At 36.8% G+C, this 23,736-nt stretch overlaps 1 protein-coding gene and 2 long non-coding RNA genes across 20 annotated transcripts; 2 read left to right on the top strand and 1 right to left on the bottom strand.

Moving 5' to 3' along the window:
* Positions 1–3,125: 3,125 nt before the first annotated feature.
* LOC110878414 lies at positions 3,126–7,896 on the bottom strand. 18 transcript variants are annotated; one of them, XR_002557923.2, is made up of 14 exons: positions 7,737–7,896; positions 7,545–7,654; positions 7,395–7,449; positions 6,877–6,946; positions 6,373–6,513; positions 6,120–6,174; positions 5,961–6,035; positions 5,371–5,884; positions 5,162–5,232; positions 4,996–5,053; positions 4,603–4,885; positions 3,938–4,066; positions 3,798–3,854; positions 3,126–3,591 (listed from the first exon to the last, which is right to left on the bottom strand). It is a non-coding gene; the product is annotated as an uncharacterized LOC110878414 (long non-coding RNA). The 18 variants fall into 18 exon arrangements; XR_002557921.2 differs by having other exon boundaries at positions 5,371–5,478; positions 5,961–6,040; XR_002557918.2 differs by having other exon boundaries at positions 5,371–5,542; positions 5,961–6,040.
* Positions 7,897–8,436: 540 nt separating this feature from the next.
* On the top strand, positions 8,437–10,069 carry LOC110874604. The gene is made up of 3 exons (XR_002556081.2): positions 8,437–8,545; positions 8,855–8,938; positions 9,216–10,069. It is a non-coding gene; the product is annotated as an uncharacterized LOC110874604 (long non-coding RNA).
* Positions 10,070–15,888: 5,819 nt separating this feature from the next.
* On the top strand, positions 15,889–23,510 carry LOC110876221 (tryptophan N-monooxygenase CYP79A68-like). The gene is made up of 2 exons (XM_022124396.1): positions 15,889–16,069; positions 23,215–23,510. Exons 1-2 carry the CDS (start codon positions 15,889–15,891, stop codon positions 23,508–23,510), a joined length of 477 nt encoding a protein of 158 aa, XP_021980088.1.
* The last annotated feature ends 226 nt before the right edge of the window (positions 23,511–23,736 follow it).

Consider the following 23,736-nt stretch of genomic DNA (forward strand, 5'->3'; position numbering starts at 1 on the left):
GATCCCACATGAGGGTATTTTGGTCATTTTACTCTCATGTGGGGTCTATTTGGTCATATTTAACCACAAAAATACCCTCATGTGGGGTCTATATGGTCATATTTAACCACAAAAATTAACTGAGTTAGGGCTAAAGAACATAACTTGCAAGGGTTTGCAAACACCGAGTACGTTTTTTGTAATTATTGAAGACAAAAGACACAGTTTACAATAAGTAATATACATAAAGGACGATTTTTGTAATTTACTCAAACAAAAACAAAAACAAAAATAAAAATAAAACTTTAAAGTCAACTCGCTAACGGTCTCAATGTAAAATAAAATAAAAAGAAACATGTCAAAACAATTTGACCCACTTATACATCCATTCTTCTAGGCCTAAAGGGACATCTTGCTCGATTATGTGACATCCTGTATTTTCATATTATTATCCGTATTGTAAACGTGTTATGTTGTAATTGTGTGTTTAGACTTAAATTTCAATAAATAAAGTCAATTTTAAAGTTAGCAAAGCCTTATTATGTAACTAGGAGAGACACCCACGCTACGCAGTGGGGTGTCTGTTAAAAAAGGTGGTGAGCGCTTTTGTTCACCAAACCGAAACTTATATGACATTACGATAAACAAAGAAGCTACAAATTTTGTTTTATTTCTAATAAAAATGCCTTATTTCGAGTACAATTCCGTTTTTTACTAAAAATTTATATCTGAACGCTAAGAAAAAAAACTGACCGTGTATTTTTTTTTTTATAAAAAGATAACGAAAGCAAGTTGTTCGAGAAACATAAAATTACTAAAAAATAAATGGGTTAAATACATAGTTTGTAGTATAAGGGTCGAGATCCATAAAACGAATATCGCTCCCGATAACTCGATAGTAAAAAAAATTATATTATTTCGAATATAATTTTTTCAAAATACTTGTATCGAAACATTGAGAAAAACAAATTGATTACAACCACATATTTAGGTTTTTTTAACTTCACATAAGTTATTAAATAATTACTAAACTTGAATGAGTTATCGACATGTATTATATATGTATTGTTTATGGTGTAAGAAGTGAATTATTTAAACTATTTATTATTTCCAAAGTTTCCATAATATATATTATTTTTGTAATATGAAGTTTTTTTTATTATCAATAATAACTTTAAAATTATTTTTTTTGTAATATGAAGTTTTTTTTTATTATCAATAATAACTTTAAAATTATTTTAAATAAGTACAAGGTTAAAACAGTACTAAATTTATATGTTGTGACTGTGTTGGTATAACTTTGCTTATCTAGTAAATAAAAAGAAAGTCAAAGTTACGTTAGACTAGTGGGTATGGAGAGCCTCATTCCCAAGGGGATGGGTCACCACGTCAGCGCCACGTAGGCTCGACTTGGAGGGGATGGACCTAGGGGGTGGGGGATGAACCCCTTTATATATATATATATACTAGCCATTTACCCGCGCGATGCAGCGGGAGTGGCGATTTACAATAAGATACTCGTTTACCGTTAGTTCATCAGTCGTCTCATGATATATTGTATAGTTTTTAAGTTAGTTTTCTTATTCGTGATATATTAGCAGTTTTTTTAAATATCAAGAAGTCAACACTTGCATAAATCACGGTGTCATCCCTTTTTTCACTTACCAATGACAATTCAGCTAAAAACTTCTACAATGACCATAACCGTTCATTTTGGGAAATATCTGAGTTAAAACAGTTGTGGTTTCTTTGTGTTGGGTCTAAACTAATTGGGTTCAAAACGTAAAGGTTTACGTTGGCTCGCCTGCCTGCCTGTCACGTTTAATAAGCAAGTCATATTCAGGTTTGTTTGTAAATAAACAGGTTAATCCACCTTGTTACAAGCACGATGAAATCGCACATATAACTGTCCTTTTTGTATTATTTTATTAACTCCAAATCTGCAATACCTATGAGTATAATTTCATATCAATTTTCATATAACTATGAGTATATTTTTATATCATTTTCATGTCACAACATATCTGACTCTGTTTCCAAATAATATACCTTAAACCCTAAGTACTCACTGTTTCTCTCTAGATTCCCAATGCACGGGTTGATTGAAATACATTATCTGATCAAGTAATGAACACTTAGTGTGTAACTAAGTCAAAAAGAAAAAACAAGTCGTCGTAGTATAGTGGCAAGTATTCCTGCCTGTGACCCGGGTTCGATCCCCGGCAACGACGTTTAATTTTTTAATACTTAAACCACATTTCATCAGCTCAAAGTTTTTAATAAATCTGCAATATCTATGATCATAAATTCATATTATTATTCATACAGCTATGAGTATAGTTTATTATCATTTTTCTTACCACATCATCAAACAGCATGTCTAACTCATTTTTTAAACAAAAAATCATTCCAAAATAAGAACTTTTTGATCAAAGATTGAATTTACCAAGTTTCGAGTGCTAACATCAGGGAGTAAAACAAGAAATGAAGTGCATTAGCTGATTATTCCTCCGGCGTGACTTGTGAAGAGATAGCCGATGAGCAGCATCAAAACCTCCGCCACATCCGCCGTCACTGGTGGCGACGACAAAAAGACCAACAACCCAGACCAATCATCGAACAGTGACCTCATAAGAAGCGCCAAACTGGTGGCAGAGACGGCGCAGTCTGCCACAAGTAACCAATCAGACAAAATCGGACAAAATCGGCAAACCGAAAGTCGCCGGCGCCGCCACAGACCTCCTTGACGCCCCCATTGTGACCCATTGCTTCAGCCTCTCAGCATGTCCCTTGAAGTGGATCAAGACATGACCACAGTGAATGCCGATGACCCCGGTTAGAATTGCTGAGAGATACAATCAAGAAAGTTATAGTACCCATTTTTCATGCACAACTACAGATCCGTTCGGCTATTTGAACCGGCAATGACCAACCAATTTAAGGAAGGAAACTTTATTGGTTCACCTCACGGCACCCATGGCTCAATTCAGATGCTAGTCATTCATAGAACAGATATATCCTTCTGACCGTAGTAACTTTACATAAAATTAGGACACCTACGATAATCTAGTTTCCGCTTGATATTGTGTGAGCCCCTACATCATCTAGACCACGCTGTAAAACTTCGCTATGTGAAAGCCTATAATAAAGAGCTACAAAACTATAAAAAATAAATCAGCTCACTTGGAATCCAGGTAAGAGTAGTTTAACAATAATGATCCTAAAATGTTGTTTTCCGTGATACACCCTAATAATTCGTTTGTACACGGCTTTAAAACACGATTGAGTATGATCTCGTCTTCAGAAAGACCAGAGATAAAGAATTGGTCCGGGAAACCAATCAGCAAACATAAAATGCATAGCTTTAAGAAAGAATTTAACCAAACTATATGCTGCTTGATCAGGTGTTGCAACCATAGATGTTATCCTGTACCCACTCTCCCAGCTACTTCTGACTTCTCAAGGCATTGCGGATGATCCAAAAGATAGATCAGATGTTGCAACTGTTACAAAAGCTAGTAAAGTGCTCGTTCTGGATCCAAAATCTGGTACACGAGTCCTATCTTCCGGTAATTTCATCAAAGGCAAGGGGCATCTATCGATCAGCCTCCACTGCAAAATAAAGTATTTTTTTAAATGTTGTTACAATACCAAAACAAAACAATACTGACAGAACATAACCGTCCATTACTTCTTTATATCGTTAAACGGAAACATGAATATATGGTGTACAGAACATAACCGTCCATTACTTCTTTATATCATTAAACCGAATCACACAATCCACTCGTATGTTAATAGTTACGAATGTGCCTCACCTACGCCTTAAGCCGTTTTTTAATACAAAAATCACGCCTCGCTTGCGCCTAATCATACTGCAATATATCATAAATTAATTCGTAAAGACATGTATTAAGTGAGGCAAATAGAATATGCAGCTGCGTTTTATATAGCATACTTGTTGAATCTGATGAAAATGATAGCTGAAAATCACCGCAAGAACTAAATGAAGCTGAATAAACATAGCATTTGCTCTTCACCATCAGGCTCTTCCCTGATGTGCTCTTCACCATCACCCGACACGAACCTAACACGAAATTCGCGGGTTTAGGTTTAGTCTAAGCGGGTTCGGGTCAGTTTCAGGTTGGACCCGCAAACCCGTTTACGTTAACGGGTCGGGTTCGGGTCAACCTGATCGGGTTGGCGGGTTGATCCGTTTAACACATTTATACTATATTACATTTTTTTACAATATATTTTATGTTATAAATTAAATGGGTGTGTGTATTTTATGCCATGATTATAACTTAAAAGGAGAAATTAACATAGATTTTATAATTTAAATATGGTATTATTATATACATTTGTGTTTTTAAGTAAATTGTAATTTTAATATATAAATTTCAGAAAAAAAATAAAAAATTCGGGTTAAACGGGTTGTGTTCGGGTCAACCTATGAAATTCCGGGTCGTGTTCCGGTTCATATGTATGATACGATTTTCAGGTTCGGGTCAGGTTGAACCCGCCAACCCGCGAACACGACCCGTTTAGTATAACCGCACACCCAAATTCTTTGCGGTCATAATTAGAGACAAGAAAGCAACTTGTAACTACAATAAATACCTCATTTGTATCTAGACAGATAATCCATGAGAGGTTCAATATAATGGATGCACATACTCGTTGGTGATGAAATAGACGTATGTACTCGCTAGTGACGAAACTGGTGAACTCAGACACTGATGGCTTATGTTAGCTCCTATCCTGCTCTTGGATGTTGGAATTCGAGTGTTCACGGCCGCTTTCATGACTCCCTGGAACACATTGGTTATCAATGTTTTGACTTAAAAGTAAGCAAATGAATTCCAAACATCCAAATAAAACTTGGTCCAAGCATGTACACGACCTGAAAATGAATAAATGCTTGTCAATACAAGTTATAAAGGGACAATTGATTCTTGAACTACAACGACCTATCTCGACAACGAAAGTTTACTATACACAAAAGATTTTCACCTCAAGGTCTCCTTGCTCAATAAGGTTTCCATTGGATAACAACATAGGGTGCAATGACCTGTCATCCACAATACGACAAGTATATTTTGCTATAATATCAAGACGATCCTAAAAAAGTAAACAAAACACATTTAAATTTAGAATTAAAAAAAGAGAGGAACGTCACCTTGATTGCAGACCACTGCTGCAAGTACACCACCACGTGTAACACAGTTTCATTCAGAAAACGAAAAGTACCTAAAAAAAGAGTAAATATCATGAAAAGTACATAAACTAATTCTAATCTGGGCAGAATCAAAGATGTCGCCTTCGACTGAATAGTTGAAAGCTTGACTTTAAGAACAGGGGTCATCACGGCTGTCATCCCAGACGTACCTTTGTTCTCGAAAAATATACATGCGGCCGCTAAATCGGAATCGGGTTGTTGGAACCAACCTTGACCGCCATGTACTGCTAAAGGATCTCGTCTCAGTTGCAACCGATCTGCTCAAGAATCTTACTGTTGAGTCGTTATTTTGTTCAGTCAACTTAACATCCGCACATGGAGCTTCGAAGAAAAAACAAACAACAAATGGAAATTCGAAGAAACAACGAACAACAAAACACCTTCATATAAATCAAATTCAACATTCTGAAAGTATTACACAGATCCGACATGGATTCATCCAAAAAAAAGTAGCGAATCTTTGATTCGGGTCGGGTTGGGTGGCGGGTCGGAATGGGTTCGGGTCGGGTTAGTTTAAAAAAGGTTTTTTTGTTAAAATACCTACAAAGTTTACAAATTCCCATCAGGATTCTCCATTCCAAGATTCGGCCTTTCAATTGAATCAAACTTTACCCCAACTTTTCAATATTTTCAAACAATTCTTTGATTCAGGTATTTTCTTTCCTATATGAAAACAAAACACATTTATTTTCAAGCTCTCTAAAAACAACTATAAAATCTGAGAAAGAGCTTTATTGACCAGATATTCCTTCCTCTAAGCTTCTTCTAGGATTTATCACTTTAGAAGCTTCTTTAGGCACATCGGATGGTGGATCTGATCTACATTGAGAATATAGAGATTGTAATTCAAATTATTAAACATTAAAAATCTATTGCAGCAAAGATAAGTATATATTACCCTCTACTTAAACTCTGTGTGACATACGGACCAACATCTCAATCGCATTAGTCACCTAACATTAAATTCACAATAATCCATAAATAATTTTAGACCTCATTGCTTTTGTGCGCTTCCCGCTTTTTAAACCAAGGTTTTAAAAAGACTAATGCTTAAAACTCTCTAATATAAGGTACTTAAAACATGAAATAAAAAAAGAACATGTGCGCCTAGAAGCTCAGTCACCAAAAAAAGCATTTTTTTTTCTAATTACCTTATATCAAATTCTTTAGTGTTTTGAATGGATTCTTGGGTAGCTTTAACCATCTGACTGGTGATACCAAGATTTGAGCAAAGACACATCTGAGGGAGAGGCTAGAGAGCCACATAATTTGAATATCTTGGGCAGTTCAACCTGAATTAAAAAAACCAAATTGACTGGTCACAATCCAACTCATTTTCTACATCATGGCAAGGGGGATGAGTTTGAATTTGGAATGGGTCAAAAATGGTTGGGGTTGTTTTATACACCTTTGTATTTTTGGTTATAAGTTTATAACTTGACTATCTAAATGCAAACAAAAAAATATTGAAAACCAGTTTAAACGGGTCATGTTCGTGTCAACCTACGGAACCTCATGCCATGTTTGGGTTCGCGTGTCTCACAATTATCCGGTTCATGTCGTGTTCAGGTTAGTGTCGGGTTGGAGCCGTCAACCGACAAACACTAACTATTTAACACACCTTACTGAATGTGCTCATGGTGAAGAAGACAAACCTGGATTTGTGAGGCAGAAAACATCCCAAATGCTCAGGCCCCTACCACCTTCAGACACAACACCTGCCGTCTGTGATAAAGAAAGAACGTGTCAGAAGTGATGAATCAATATTTCAAATAGGATTTTTTTCAGCATTAATAGAACGCAACTGAAATCTCCTTGAGTCTGATTAAAGTTCATCATCACCCATATATTTTAATTATGATTTTTCACTTTTTCTATGTTAGAGGTGCAGTCATTTCTAAACTTTAAGTAAGTAAATGTAGCAAATGAACAATGAAATTTATAATCTAGAACCGTAGCTACTACAGAATTATTCACCAACTCCAAAATATTACAATTTTATCTAATTTGTCACTTGTACTTTGTCTATGTTAAAATTTCACCAGGGTTAACATTGATTTGCATTCTTTGACCCATAGGCCATAACCAAATAAAACATACAACAAATTAACTCAAACTGAGAACTAATAAACAACCAACCAGAACGGTAAAAAAGCTGAAAAGGGTCACTTACCTCCTCCAATGAATGAATTAGGGTTTCAGGTGACAAAAAAACCAAATTAAACAGCCTGAAAACATAAAACATAGACAACATCGATGAATAAAACAAGCTATAGGAAAACAAAACTCGCGTTATCAAAATCAGCAATCTTACAACCGGTACCTTTTTGAGTTGTTTAGCCTTCAAAACAATCCATCATCAATATCATCGGACTATTTCTTGACGTCGGCGCTTCCTGGGATGTGGGAGTATAATTTAGGTCTGGCAAAACCCTAAAAACCGGATTTGATGGGGAAATCAGTGACACCGGATTTGAGAGAGAGAGAGAGAGAGAGAGAGAGAAAAGGAGGTTACCTTCATCGATCTGGTGAAATCCTCACAGATCTGGTGAGAGATCTAGCGAGATCCGAGAGAGAGGCCTGATGAAGTCGCCATCGCATCGCAGAGCAGAGGATGAGAGGATGAGCGGCAGACCAAATGAGAGATGAGAGAAACCCTAGTTTGTTTGTGTGTCCGCGTGTGTTTAGTTTAGGGAAAAGGGTATAACTGGAAAGTGAAGTTTTTTTTGTGCTTAAAAGATTTGTATATCATGCTTTAAGGGTGTGTCAAGGAAATTTTAATGACCTTAAGAAGTCCTTTGGATATGTATATTATATATAGTATAGATATATATATATATATATATATATATATATATATATGTATGTATGTATAGGTGTGTGTGTGTTAGGAGAGAGGAGAGAGGCACGGCTACACCGGCTGTGGGGAGCCGAAGTTGCCCAGCCGGACATGAGGGGGGTGGTGTGGGGGACCGGCGCCGGGCCTCAGCCAGCCCCTATACCCACTAGTCTTAGACGTTCAATTAAGGGAAAATACATTAAAAAAAAGCAAATGGAAAGAGTTAAGGAGAGCCGAATTTTGCCTGCACAATAACCATCATGTTTACTTTTCACAGAACAACCAAACTTATTATTAGCTGTCATCACGCAAATAACCCGACCCGGTAATCCGCAACCCACCCCATAGAAATCACCCGCTTCCTTTCTATATAATCCCCCCAACCATCTTAATTTCTCATACTATATTATTCGATCACCTTTCAAAAAAAAAAGTTTCTTCGATCAATCTCTAATCTTGCCGTTGAGAGGAGACAGAGTTTTTCGGTAAGTTCTCATCTTCTTTTTTAATTTGTTTTCGATCAACATAATACATAATAAAGATCTATTCATTTATTCGATTTGATTAATTCTTCCGATCGATCGTCTGCACTGATTAACCGCTGTTGATTCGATTGTTCGATTGGATCGTGATGAATGTTTTTGATTGCGCGATGATGAATTGTTAGTTAGGGTTTCATTCGCATATGTTTTTTAGGTTAAATATAATTTTAAAACGATTTAGAGAATCCTTCATTATTTTTTTCAATTCAAGCACATACTCATTACCCCTTTTATTGATTTCCAAAACCACAGAAAACTCAATGGCCGGTGATGTCTATATATTTACGGAGCTAACGACAATTATGACGTTTCTCTAAGCTTTAATTATACGCAAAGGTATGCCTATTATGCTTATATTCTTCATAATTTAAGTCAATATTCATGTGCAACCATTTACACGCGTTATAACAAATGCTACTAAAACTTAATCAAAAGAGTTGAACTTTGTATCGGATCGTAGAGCATTTTGCGTTCATTAGATATCAGTTAGTTAATTAATAAAACATTCTATTATCGTTTGGTGTATAGGAACTGTCTTGACCCAGGTTCGTGAAATTATGGTAACTATTATATTTTCAAACTGTCATCTCATTCGTTTTATATCGTGTCATAGCGTGGAAATACAACACATCCCTCTACCCACAAGCCGAATTTGCATATGGGTCCGGACACATTGATCCTATAAAGGCCTTAAATCCAGGACTGGTATATGAGACATCTTTTCAAGAATATTTCAAGACATGGTGCAACCTCACAAATGCTAATTGTACCGTGAAGTTGTCTCCCAAAGAGATTAATTACCCGTCCATGCCAGTTCGAGTAGAAGTGGGAGTTGTGGTTTCAGAGTCATTTCCAAGAACACTAACAAATGTTGGTGTCAGTTCAACTTATGTTGCATCTATAGAGGGAGACACCTCAAAGTTGCGTTTCAAAGTGGGTCCCAACACTTTACGATTCACAAAAAGGAACCAGAAGATGAATTTCGTGGTGACTGTTAAAGGGAGCAAAATGAAACCCTCCACTATAAATAGCGCGTCTCTAGTGTGGACTGATGGTGTTCACAGAGTTCGGAGTCCTATCGTGGTTTACACCAGGTCCGATGGAAAAAGTGCGTCACATTTTTCTAGACCTCACATTGTATTTATGTTAATCCCCTTGATGATTATTCACTTGTTCTTAACCAGAAGATGAATTTCGTGGTGACTGTTAAAGGGAGCAAAATGAAGCCCTCCACTATAAATAGCGCGTCTCTAGTGTGGACTGATGGTGTTCACAGAGTTCGGAGTCCTATCGTGGTTTACACCAGGTCCGATGGAAAAAGTGTGTCACATTTTTCTAGACCTCACATCGTATTTATGTTAATCCCCTTGATGATTATTCACTTGTTCTTTTCTTTTTTAGATTAAAAAAACGATATTGTTGTTCATATATTCCAGATTTCTCAATTTACCTTAGACAGTTTTCTCACTGTGGTGCTTGGATTTGGTGTCATTATGTCATTATTCTTACAACTTTTGGGTAAATGTATAATAGCATAACACGCAGGATGGGGGTGGGGGCAAGACTGACGAAAATAGAAAAACATTTATCGCGGATACATCACTAATCCAGCCCAAGTGTAGAGGCTCAAACGGGTCAATTAGCATTTGTGTGAAAATAGAAATTATACATAAAACTTTAAGCTAACATAGAGCTTTATCGAAGCAGTCTTCTATACAATACGAACCCATGTCCCTCCACACATCGGAAAAAGGACAACCATGAACCCAACGGCTGATCCACCACGTCTCAAACTCATTTGAGTAGATGTGCTACTGTTGCCACCTTATGAGCCAAAGCTGAAGTTTGGCGCAAACATCTAACACATTGCAGATTTGTATTTTAGTTTCTTTGCCTTATTAAACACGTATTTATGTTTTTGCTGTTGAATCAAACAAAAAAAATTGTCCTACAAAGTGTATTTTAGATGCTAAGTGCATTTATCAATGTGGGCTTTATAGACCCAGTGTTTGGAAAATAGATTGTTCTATTATCTTGATAACAAAACCCCTCTATTCAAATGTAGTTAGTTCATCATGTTCATTTCTTTAACAGCCATAACTACTCTAAACTTGTTTGAAGTGTTAGTCTGCTATGGCATGTTTGGACACAGGTCTTCTGTTTATGAGTGATGAACTTTTATTTGAAAAAAAAGGCTTCAAAAATCTACTTCAAAGAGTTCTTTTTAAAAGAGTGGAACCTTTTTGTAGACCAAATACCTACATCATTTCATACATTCAAATTCATTTTATGCATCAATTATTGCTTTTTTAACTTATAGTTACATTATTAACTGGCATAAATCAAATTCCAATTGCTAACCGGCAACAACTTATTTCACTAACATTTAACTAAATAAACAGTCCCAAACACCCCCAAATGCAAAAGGCAGATCAACAGTCTTGATTAGCAATCCCAAACACCCTCTTGATACTTAAATTGTAATTACAAGTGGCAAAATGGGTGGGTCAATGTTTGAATATATCTACATCATAGTAGTTTATGTATTTATGTTTATGCTGTTGGTTTGCTTTTTTCGGCTCAGTTTCAACAATAATAATAACTCGTATTAAGCATTCCACGTTGCGGCGGGGACGTAAAACCGTGATAAATAGCATCAATGTCACACTACAGCCAACGACCACCAACACTGAAGTTGCGGTGTCTTAATGTTGAGAAATTAAACCGACATATAAGAGAATAATAACTAACTCGATTTAGGACTCGCGCATTGTGACAAACTTGTTAAACGGAAAAAAAATAGACGACGTAAATACACTGAACCACACACGTACATTGGGCCATGTTAACTCGCAAAATTTAGAACGAATAGTATAAAAAACGTAAAATCGTTGAACCCCACTCACACACACATTGTGCCGTGTTAGCTCGTAAAATTTAGAACTAAACGTAAAACGAAAAATTTTGCAAAATATGAAAAATATAGGGGATCAAAGTTGAAAGTAAAAAGTTATTAAGTTAAATTGAAAAAACTAAAAACTTTTGGATTAAAACTATAAAATCAAGTAGTTTGGGTTTAAAAAGAAATATCAATTTTTTTTTTGAAAACCCCCCAAAACATGGGGTACAACACATCAAAGCAACAACTTGTTGCTAATTTATATTATGTAAATAAATGGTAAAATAACCATATGTCAAATAATAAAAAAAGATAGGTGGTATAAAAATCCAAGTTTTAGTTTTTATTTTTTTATATGTATTTATCTATTTATAACTAGTCTTAAAACCTTGCTAAGTAGCATCGAACGAAGACCAAAACGGGGTAAAGCGTAAAAAAACACGAATTTCCAACACAAAGTGACTTACGTGACGTAAAACGTAGAAGGAGTCGAATTTATAATGATGCGTATTAGAAAGTGGAGAGGGTAAAAACACTTAGAAGACCAAATGTGACCACCAAATACGAATGAAAAAAAAAAACTGAGGGGCCAAATGTGACCATCAAACACTGTGCTAAATAGCAACGAACGACGAACAAATCTGAGAAAAACGTAAAACAAAATAAAAAACTAAAATTATTTAACCTTTGTGACACAAATTATAAAAACTAAAGTATTGTTACAAAATGAAAAATCATAATGCCAAAAAAAAGAAAAGAAAAAAAAGACAAAAAGACAAAAAATATACTATTCCTCCGTATGTTATTAAAATTAAAATTGAGAGATTTAATAATAATAATAATAAGGATAAGGATAACAAAATATTTTTTATATATAATATTAAAATTGAAATTAAGAGATTTATAGATAATAATAATAATAATAATAATAATAATAATAATAAGGAAAGGATAATAAAATATTTTTAAATAAAAATAAAAATAAAATTGTGAAATTGAAGGAGAAACTGTCAAGTGACAGTAATTCTAGTCTTTTATTAATATTTATAATTTATAATTTATAATTGCAATTTAAGTGAACTTAGTTGTGGACACTTAAATGAGTGAGGACACTTTAATTGAATTAACATTTTAGTTATATAAAAAAATCCTAAAAGCTAGTTAAAAATGTTTTAAAATTTAACTTAACATAATTCATAATGTCAAGTTTAAAGGTTCATTTCTTTTAGGACATATTTTAACAACTGTAAATGTTAACATATAATATTATATTTTATTCAACCAGTGTAATGTGTCAGTTTATTCAATACTCGTGTTTTTTAAAGACCTGACTTTTTTATTACTAAATATATAACATTACATTAATTATTTAACCCGTATAATATACGGGATTCTAACCTAATACATGTGTATATCAAATCTAATCTAGTAATATGAAAATCAACTACTATTTTAAGCTTATGGGATTACTAGGCAAATGGTCAAATCCATCATTCTCCTATCTTGTTGGTGCTTAGACCGTGGGGTATGATCATGGTTGTAAAACAAGGTTTCCAAGGCCGAGTATTCCCCGAGTAGTCGCTACAAGGTAGGCTGCCGAGGCGAGTTTCTTCGACGCCGCCTAATTACTCGGAGTCAGTCAAACGCAGTCAACCTTGGCCAAAATTGGATCTAGTAGGTCAACTCGGGCCTAGTTTGACTTAAATAATAATAAAACATAATTTCTATGCCTATCATATTAAGGAATGAATATCATTTTCACATATTCTGTTATAAATATTAGTAAATTTATGTTATTTAACATATATTTAATCTCTAAAAAGTAACTTCTTTATAATTTATCATGTCCGAGTACTCCCCGAGTACTCTCCACCTAGACCGAGTACTCTCAACTCCCCGGTCGACCGACTAGTGAGCGCCTAACGACTTTTGCAACCATGGGTATGATGGGGCTTGAGTTGGGGCTTAGGTTGGGGCATTGGTTGACACGTGTAATTTCAAAACTCAAGTCTCAAACCCACTTTGAAGGGGGTATGGTGGGCGTGGCTTGGCTGGCGTGGCTAAGCCACATCAGCTTTTTTTTAATATATATATATATATATATAACCAAAAACTACATAAACATACAAAATAATTATTAAAATAAACATACAAAATAATTATCAAAATAAAAAACTATCATTCTTCGTCGGTTTCGAACCCAGGAATCGTTGAAACATGTTCCACCAAATCAGATCGAAAGTTGTGATGTATATCCCTTGACTTTATCATAAATTCATTTGCCGCTTTATCTTCGTCTGTTACATTACCTGGTTGGGGGTCATCGTCATCATAGTAGGTAACGACCGCTGTACCTTCATCCTCCAAAATCATGTTGTGAAGAATGATACATGTGTATTGACAATATTCGCCACCTTTTCTTCAAAACACCGAATGCTCGCTCGACGTCTTTACGTGCAGCCATCTGGACCCTGTTAAACTTTAATCTTTTTGGATCTGTGGTACCGTGTCTTGTGAACGATTTTACGAAAACCCCCTATTCTGGGTAAATCCCATCAACTAGGTAGTACCCGTACACGTACTCAACTCCGTTTACAAAGAAAGTTCATTTGGGTCCTATACCATTTACCCGATCATTGAAAAGGGGCGAGTGGTTTATGATGGTAATATCATTATGTGAACCTGGCATACCGAAGAACGCATGCCATATCCAAAGATCTTGGGACGCAACCGCTTCAAGTATGATGGCTTGCATCCCGTGAAATCCACTAGTGTGAGCGCCTTGCCATTCGGTAGGACAAAGTTCCAAAGGCCATTTCATACAATCTAAACTACCTAGCATCCCGGGTAGCCCATGATAATCTGCGTGATGTTCCAATATTTGTTGCATGTCACTGAAGGAAGTCTTTCTCAAATATCTTTTCCTATAAAGTTCTAGAATACACGAACAAAAGTTGTGAAGAGTTTCTATAGCTACACGTGCAGACATTTTTAAATAGTCATCCATAATGTCTGAACTATTGCCGCACGCTAACTGGCTAAGTGCGGCCGTGACCTTTTGCCACGTACTAAATCCTAATTGCCCGGTTACATCGGGTTTTTGTTGGAAATAAACATACTTCTCCTCGAGATCTCTAGATATCCTTAAAAATAAGTTTCTACTCATACGAAAACGACGCTTAAACATTTTTTCATCATACTTAGGTTCCGTTGAGAAGTAATCGCTTACCAACAAATCGTTAGCGGTGTGCCGTTCACGAGCGATGTACCTTCTCCTCCGTTTAGGTTGTTGAGTCTCTTTCTCATCGTCTTCGTCTTCCACGATAGCTTTCACCACCGCCGCGATCGTTTGTAGAAATATTTCTGCATCATCGTCAGATGATGATGACGATTCACTATAACTTGAAGAACTCATGACAAGATTGTGTTTTATGTGTTTGATATTGTGTGAGAAAAATGTTAAATATGGTAAGGTATTTATAAAGGATTTTTTTTTTTAAAGTAGCCCCCAACGGCTAGCCCAACGGCTAGCCAACGGCTAGTTTGAATGGGCCATTCACAGCCCGCCAAGTCAGATTGCTCCCCCGCCCCACGCCCGGCTTGAAACCCAAGCCCCAAGGGCCACGCCCCAACCCAAGCCCACCTGGGGTGGTGGCTTGGGCTTTTTCCCCCAACCCACGCCCCAGACCCCATAGCCTTATGGAAGGCTTGCAATGACTTCATTAAAACTTACCAATTTGAGTGTGCTCATTAGTGTAATTTTGATTTCCATTCCTTGTAATTTGCTTTGTGGGGGTCTTGATTACTCTTGTAACTCTTGGCTAGGCTTGTAATCTTTTCTTCTTTCTTATAAATCATCGCCTTTTGAAAGAAAAAAAAGTACGTAAAGTGGTTTCATCATCGACTAACACTATACCACTAGGTCATGAGTGTCTCAAAGGTATTGATTTCATACTACTGTCTCTTGTTATCGTATATCCAAGGGTTTTACCTTTCTTATGGGTAAAAATATATGATTTGTAATATTTGGATGGGTATCTCCTGCTATGTTTATATTTAAAATGATGTTATTGAAATACGACTTTGAACCAATATAGACTTGGTAATTACAAATACAAAATGAAAAACACTATTTAAATGATAGAACTATGAACGAGGCAACACAAGTACAATTTTTATTTGTATAAACTTATTCTAATGCTCAACATGGTCATCTTTATTCACTTCCTCATCTTAGTAATTATGTTCATACTGATCAAATGCACCCGTTCCAAATGCCTACTGGCTACTACCTCTCCACCGGGCCCGAAATCGTTGCCCTACGTCGGAAGCTTAATTGTCATGCTTAAGAACAAACCTACAAATATTCCGATGGATTCATAGGATGATGGAAGAAATGAAAACCAAGATGATATGCATTCCTCTCAGAAATGTACATGTTGTAGCGAATGTAGCGGCGAGCGATCCAAAGATTGCTTCTGAGTTTTTAAAGGACAAAGATGAGATTTTTGCATCAAGGAAGTATATGAGAAGAATCATAGCTACCGAGATTGTTTCGGTTGTTGGACGTAAATGGTTGCAAAGCAAACGAGATATAATCTTATGAGGTGTGTATAAAATTAGTGCTAAATTAAGTTTCAAAAGAATGAATAATATTTTTTCCAAATATAGAAAGTTTAGTTTCTAAAAGTTTCATTACATCGTTAACTACTAGAGACTATTTTATTCATAATAAATGTGACCTTAAATGGCTAAAAGATAGAAAATAAGTGAAAGGTAGACACAAACTTAAAACCTCTATGTAGTCTGGACGTTTATGTTTATCAGTTACGTTCGCTCAGTGGTATGTGCAGGAGGTGTGATCCCACAACGCCCATTATCTTGGGGGGCCAATACACTTGAATTTTTAGGGACGGTCCTGTTATCATTAGTGTGTCACCCTTGAAAGTTTGTTTTATTTGTGTTAGATTACTTGCACTAGATATGCAAATTAACATGTATATCTTATTGGTTCAGTTCTGTTTGTTCATGAAGGAAAACGTATGAATCATACCTGTCACAGCAGATAGGGCAGAGGAGAATCCAGTGAGGGAGTTCGACATGCCTGTCATCTTGATCTGGTTCCTCCTTAGGGTGCTGACTGATGATGGGGACTTAGAAACCGAAAAGGGTATCGGTTATGGAGAGGAGGTTTCGTGATGATGTTATGGCTAATGGGGTGTGTGAATTGTGTAACTGAGTAACCTTAAACCTCCACATAACTCTCCTTATATAAGCACCCAGGAGGAAACCTAATTAGTTACTAAGGGTAATATGGTCCATCAACAATTACCAACTAATTAAATAATAGGTTATTATATATTTTGATCTCTATAATGTAAATGATTAAGATGGCTATAGATTAAATATTAAACATAATATATTTAATCTTACATTCTCCCACTTAGCCGAGTAATCATTTACTATGAGTATTAGATAAGCCTGATCAGGAGTTAACACTCATTTTAGCCTTAAACAAGTACTATAGCAGAAAAATACAGCCTTTGAATCATTATGCGACTCAGGACCCCCATTAATCATACTATAGCCTTAATTTAAAACCTAATCATCATGATCAAAATACGCGTAAGCCCTTTGTTTGATTTGTAACCTTTTATTTGTCGATATGCCATTATACCGGTTGAACATATTCTAATAGACATACAAAATCAAACTTGAGGAAATTTCATTAAACATAAAACATAAGCTAGTACAATATGCTCAAATAAGGTCTTTACATAATCCCATATTCCGAACATGTTCTTCGTAAACCTTAGGAGGGAGACCTTTAGTCATTGGATCCGCAAGCATATCCTTAGTACTAATATACTCGATACAAAGATTATTTTCCTCAACACGTTCACGTACAAATAGATATTTCGTATCGAGATATAAACCAGCTCCAGTCGAACTGTTACTGTTCGAGAAACTAACGGCAGCTGAATTATCACATTAAAGCTTCAATTGTCTAGAAATGGAATTAACGATTTTGAGTCCAGTGACCAGATTTCTAATCAACATTCCATGACAGGTTGCGTTATAGACAGCAATGTACTCTGCCATCATTGTGGAAGTTGTAGTCAACTGTTGTTTATGACTCTTCCAAGAGATAGGGCCGCCTGCTAACATAAAGATATAGCCCGAAGTGGATTTCTTGTCATCTTTGCATTTGGCAAAGTCATAATCAGAATAGCCCACCACTTCCAAATGATCACTTCTTCTATAAGTCAGCTTATAGTCTTTCGTCCCTTGCAGATATCGAAGTACCTTCTTAGCTGCTTTCCAGTGATCTAAGCCAGGATTAGTCTGATAACGGCCTAGCATTCCAGCAATATAAGCGATATCTGGACGAGTACAGACTTGAGCATACATCAAGCTCCCGACTACTGATGCATAAGGTATCTGGCTCATTTGCTCCTTCTCAACCTCTGTTGTCGGACACTGAAACGAACCGAAAACATCTCCCTTAACTACTGGAGCGACGGAGGGTTTGCACTGTTGCATGTTGTACCGTGTAAGAACACGATCTATGTAGGCCCTTTGGGACAATCCTAAGATCCCTTTGTTTCTATCTCGGTGAATTTCGATGCCAATAACGTAAGATGCATCTCCGAGATCCTTCATGTCGAAGTTATGCGAGAGTAACCGCTTCGACTCATGCAACATGTCTAAACTATTACTTGCCAATAGAATGTCGTCAACGTAAAGGACAAGTATAGTAAAGTTGCTCCCACTCATCTTGAGGTAGGTGCATTGATCCACTTGATTCTTCATAAAACCTTGCTTCTTCATGACTTCATCAAACTTGAGGTACCACTGACGTAATGCTTGTTTTAACCCGTAAATGGATTTCTTCAGCTTACAGACTAGATGCTCCTGACCTTCAGGCTCAAAGCCTTCAGGTTGCTTCATGTAAACATCTTCGTCCAAATCTCCGTTAAGGAAAGCAGTTTTAACGTCCATCTGATGCAGCTCTAAGTCAAAATGAGCTACTAGGGCCATGACGATCCTTAATGAATCTTTTCGAGAGACAGGTGAAAACGTCTCTTGATAATCAATTCCCTCTTTCTGAGTGTAGCCCTTTGCAACCAATCTCGCTTTGTAGCGTTCAACGTTCCCATTCGGATCCGGTTTTGTTTTGAACACCCATTTGCATCCTACGGGTTTGACTCCATTGGGTAATTCTACCAAATCCCAAACGTCATTTTTCTTCATGGAATCAAGCTCATCAATCATTGCTTTATTCCATTCAGAAGACTGATCACTGCTAATGGCTTCATTGTAAGAGATAGGATCATTTAGCTTTCCGGGATCCATTTCAGTCAGGTAGGTAACATAATCATCCCAGTTAGGAGGCCTTCTTTGCCTGGATGACCTTCTGAGTGGATTATCGGGTTCAGCGTTGTCTTGGTTTTGAGCGTTTGATGTGCCTTCGTCATGAGGTATAATGGGTTCTGATTGTAGAGGTAAATTTGCAGTTGGTGCAGTAGCTTCAGGAACAATAGTTGCATTGGGTACAAGAGGAGTAATCGGAGTAATGGTAAGCGACGAGTCTCTCCCCCCCGCGTCTTGTACTTCTTGCAATTCTTCATGAGGGTTGATACTGCTCCCACTGACCTTGAAATCCTCCAGGAACGCAGCACGCTTGGTTTCAACAATACGGGTGACATGGGAAGGACAATAGAAACGATAACCCTTAGAGTTCTCAGGATACCCGATAAAGAAACAAGTAACTGTCTTAGGGTCAAGTTTCCTTAGGAAAGGATTGTAAAGTTTTGCTTCAGCAATGCAGTCCCATACTTTCATATAGTTAAGACTCGGTTTCCTTCCTGTCCAAAGTTCATAAGGAGTTTTAGGGACAGACTTAGAAGGAACTCTATTGAGTATATGAACAGCTGCTTTTAACGCTTCAGTCCAGAGGAATAATGGTAAGTTAGTGTTGGCTAACATACTGCGCACCATGTTCATAAGGGTACGGTTTCTTCTTTCAGCGACACCGTTCTGCTGAGGTGTACCAGGCATGGTGTATTGGTTCACAATCCCCTGGCCCTTACAAAACTCATAAAATGGACTAGGAGCTTGACCCACATCAGTATGTCTTCCATAATACTCACCGCCTCTATCTGATCTCACAACTTTAATCTGACGATCTAATTGCTTTTCAACTTCAGCCTTATAATCTTTAAAAGTTGTTAGAGATTCAGATTTCTCCTTAATAAGATACAAGTACATGTAACGAGAATAATTATCAATAAAAGTGATAAATGAAGTATGTCCTGTTATGCCAGCGATTTGGTAGGGACCACTAATGTCAGTGTGAATGAGTTCTAATAAATTAGAGCTCCTAGTGGCACCTTTCTTATTCGCTAATGTCATTTTACCTTTAAGACATTTGACACATGTTCCAAAATCAGAGAAATCGAGAGGAGGTAAGACTTCATCCTTTACGAGACGATTAAATCGCTCTTTTGAAATGTGGCCTAAACGCTGATGCCACAACATGGATGAAGTCTCTAAGTCTCGTTTCTCTTCCATCTTTGTGAGTGATTCATTAATGTTATATGACAACAAAGATTTGGAAAAGCCATCATCTAGTTCTAATCTATAGAGACCTCCATCCAGAACACCAGTACCATAAAGAACAGAATCATAATGGATAGAGAGTTTGCGATGACCATGGGAAACAATAAAACCGTCCATGTCTAACTTTGGTCCTGATACAAGGTTCCGAGTTACCTCAGGAACATATAAGGTATCATAAAGTTTAATACATAAACCAGTTTTCATAACTAATTGTAATGTTCCAATGGCCTTCACTTCTAATTCTCGATCATCCCCAACCTTAAGCGTTTTTTGGTTTCTTTCCAGCTTCCGGATTGAAAGGAATCCCTGAGTAGAATTGGTAACATGAACCATAGAACCAGAATCAAACCACCAAGAATTAGCAGGAACACTTAAATTATAGGACTCAAGTATCATAAAATAATCGTTACCTTTCTTAGCCAGCCACTCCTTAAAGTCAGGGCATTCCTTCTGCATGTGTCCTGTCTTTTTACAGAACTTGCAGCGGATACTGCCTAAGGAGTTCTTAGAGCTGGAAGGTGCACTTGTATTAGGGTTAGGATTAGACTTATGGACTTTAGAAGCATCCTTCCTCTGATAATTGTTCTTCCTTTTTCTTAGGATTGGAGGTAGTAAAGTTGGCAACATCAGTAGTGCGATCCATCCTCATGCGCTCCTCCTCCTGTACGCACATAGCGACCAACTCACTCATCGTCCATTTTTCCTTCTGAGTGTTGTAGTTGATCTTGAATGCTTCAAAAGAAGAAGGAAGCGAAGTAATGATGAAATGAACAAGGAAACCATCACTGATTTCCATTTCCAGCCCCTTCAGCTTATTGGCCATGTCATTCATCATCATGATGTGCTCGCGAATGCCGCTCCTCCCATCATACTTAGTTGTCACCAGCTTAAGAATAAGAGTACTAGCATGCGCCTTAGACGTCCCTTTGAACTGCGCCTCCACATGTTCCAAGTAGGTTTTAGCATCTTCAGAATCAGGAATAGCTCCCCTGATTGCATTGCTTATGGATTGCTTCATAAACATGAGAGACATGCGGTTACACCTAGTCCACTTTTCATGAGTTAACTGCTCAGCAGCAGTACTTTGAGTGGTAAGGTCCGCTGGCTTTTTCTCTCTTAGAGCATAATCAAAATCAAGCAATCCGAGAGTAAGCATGAGAGCATCCTTCCATGCAGCAAAGTTATCACCAGTCAAAGGTGGAATCCCGCAGTTGGGTGCTGATAGTGAAAATAAGATGAGCAAGTTATGATACTAAGGAAGAAATTCTAATGTGATCTATGGGCACGTTAAACTAAGGCAGGCAAAATAATGACCATTTTACATAATGAAGCTGTGATAATGTCTATTACTAACATCAAAATAATAGACTTAACTAAAAATTCTACTTAAACGAAGACAAAACAGCTTTGGCCAGAAGTGTAATCATTTAAGCATATGTGCAAAGTGGTTGTAACAAATCAGCTTTGGCCAGAAATTGAAACAATCACTTTAGTTATGCACTTGCTAAGTATGCCATCTATGAAAGAATTAAATCAGCTTTGGCCAGATATTAAAACATTCATGCTTATGATGCACACTTAGCATAGCTTTCGTAATACTTGAATGATAAGTAGATGTATCAAGTCAGCTTTGGCCAGAAATGATATATCAAAAGCTCATTCAAGTTAAGCTATTCTGGTTTTGTAAAACATTACATTATCTGATTCTGATTAATTAACTAAGTAAATTACAAAACCATTTATTTAATAGCAAACTACCCGTTAGCGCGGATCGGGGCGGGGCCCCGAAAAGAAAAAAAAATTTTCTTTAGTTCACATTTAAACAGCTTAAAATAATGAGATTGCGAGTCGCAACCACGATCTCGACTAATGACGTTATGGTTGCGAGTCGCAACTACGGTCTCGACTAATGACGTTATGGTTGCGAGTCGCAACTACGGTCTCGACTAATGACGTTTTGGTTGCGAGTCGCAACTACGGTTTGGACTAATGACGTTATGGTTGCGAGTAGCAACCTCATGGTTGCGAGTGATGACGTTATGGTTGCGAGTGATGACGTTATGGTTGCGAGTAGCAACCTCATGGTTGCGAGTAGCAACCTCGTGGTCTCGAGTAGCAACCTCGCTAACAGCTGTTAATTGTGATATCATAACCGAAAATTCGAAATCTAAGGGATTAAGAGATATTCTTTCCTGTTTTAAGCTGATCCAATTTTGTCAACAGATTTCGAAATTGCAATCTCTTTATCTTTTTAACAGTTTTCTAAAAAATTTAGAGGACAAAATAGATCAAAACCAGGAAAAACACTTAATAATCCAAATCATATTCCAAATCATAACAGAATACTTCGAATTTTCTCAAGAACATGATGAACCCTAAAACATAAAACATAAATTCTGGAACCCGAAACCTGAATTTTAATAGTTTTTTCTAAATAGATTTCGGTTAAAAACATAATCCAGTTAATTTGGTGAACAAACAATTAATCTTTTCCCGAAAAACAGAGATCTCGAGTCGCAACCTGATGAACTCGAAATCGGCTGTTATGTTCATACGGTTTTTAAAGAAAAAATTCCGTTTTCCAAGTTTCAATCCCAGAATTATGGATACGAAAACAGAACTGACTAATCAACATATGCTCTGATACCACATGTTGGTTCAGTTCTGTTTGTTCATGAAGGAAAACGTATGAATCATACCTGTCACAACAGATAGGGCAGAGGAGAATCCAGTGAGGGAGTTCGACATGCCTGTCATCTTGATCTGGTTCCTCCTTAGGGTGTTGACTGATGATGGGGACTTAGAAACCGAAAAGGGTATCGGTTATGGAGAGGAGGTTTCGTGATGATGTTATGGCTAATGGGGTGTGTGAATTGTGTAACTGAGTAACCCTTAAACCTCCACATAACTCTCCTTATATAAGCACCCAGGAGGAAACCTAATTAGTTACTAAGGGTAATATGGTCCATCAACAATTACCAACTAATTAAATAATAGGTTATTATATATTTTGATCTCTATAATGTAAATGATTAAGATGGCTATAGATTAAATATTAAACATAATATATTTAATCTTACATATCTTTTAGGTACATTTACAAATTACAACCGTTGTGAGGCTAATGTTGCGGTCACCGGAGGGGTCGTGAATGTTAGGATTATCACGAAACAATACACTGGCAATATCGCAAGGAAGATCATGTTTGGGAGTAACTATTTCGGAAAAGGGAGTGTAGATGGCGGGCATGGGAATGAAGAGATCGAGCATATTGAATCATTTTTTACTATCCATGCTTATACGTACGCATTCTGTGTGACAGATTACTTCCCAATTTCCCATGGTTGCGATGGATCACTGATTTTGATGGGCATGAGAGAATCATGAGGAATGTTCTTCGTAAGGCAAGAAAGCATCAAGACCATTTGATTGATGAAAGGATTCAACAATGAAAAGACGGTGTTAAGACGAAAAAAGATGATCTGCTTGATGTTTTCATCAACCTTAAAGACCCTCAACTAACTGCTGATCACAAAGAAGCCCAGATCCTTGTAAGATTAACATAGTTTTCTATGTTTGATTAATTAAAAAAGTTATACCTTTACTATATATT

This window comes from Helianthus annuus, chromosome 9 (genome assembly GCF_002127325.2).
Source record: "Helianthus annuus cultivar XRQ/B chromosome 9, HanXRQr2.0-SUNRISE, whole genome shotgun sequence".
Taxonomy (NCBI): Eukaryota; Viridiplantae; Streptophyta; class Magnoliopsida; order Asterales; family Asteraceae; genus Helianthus; species Helianthus annuus.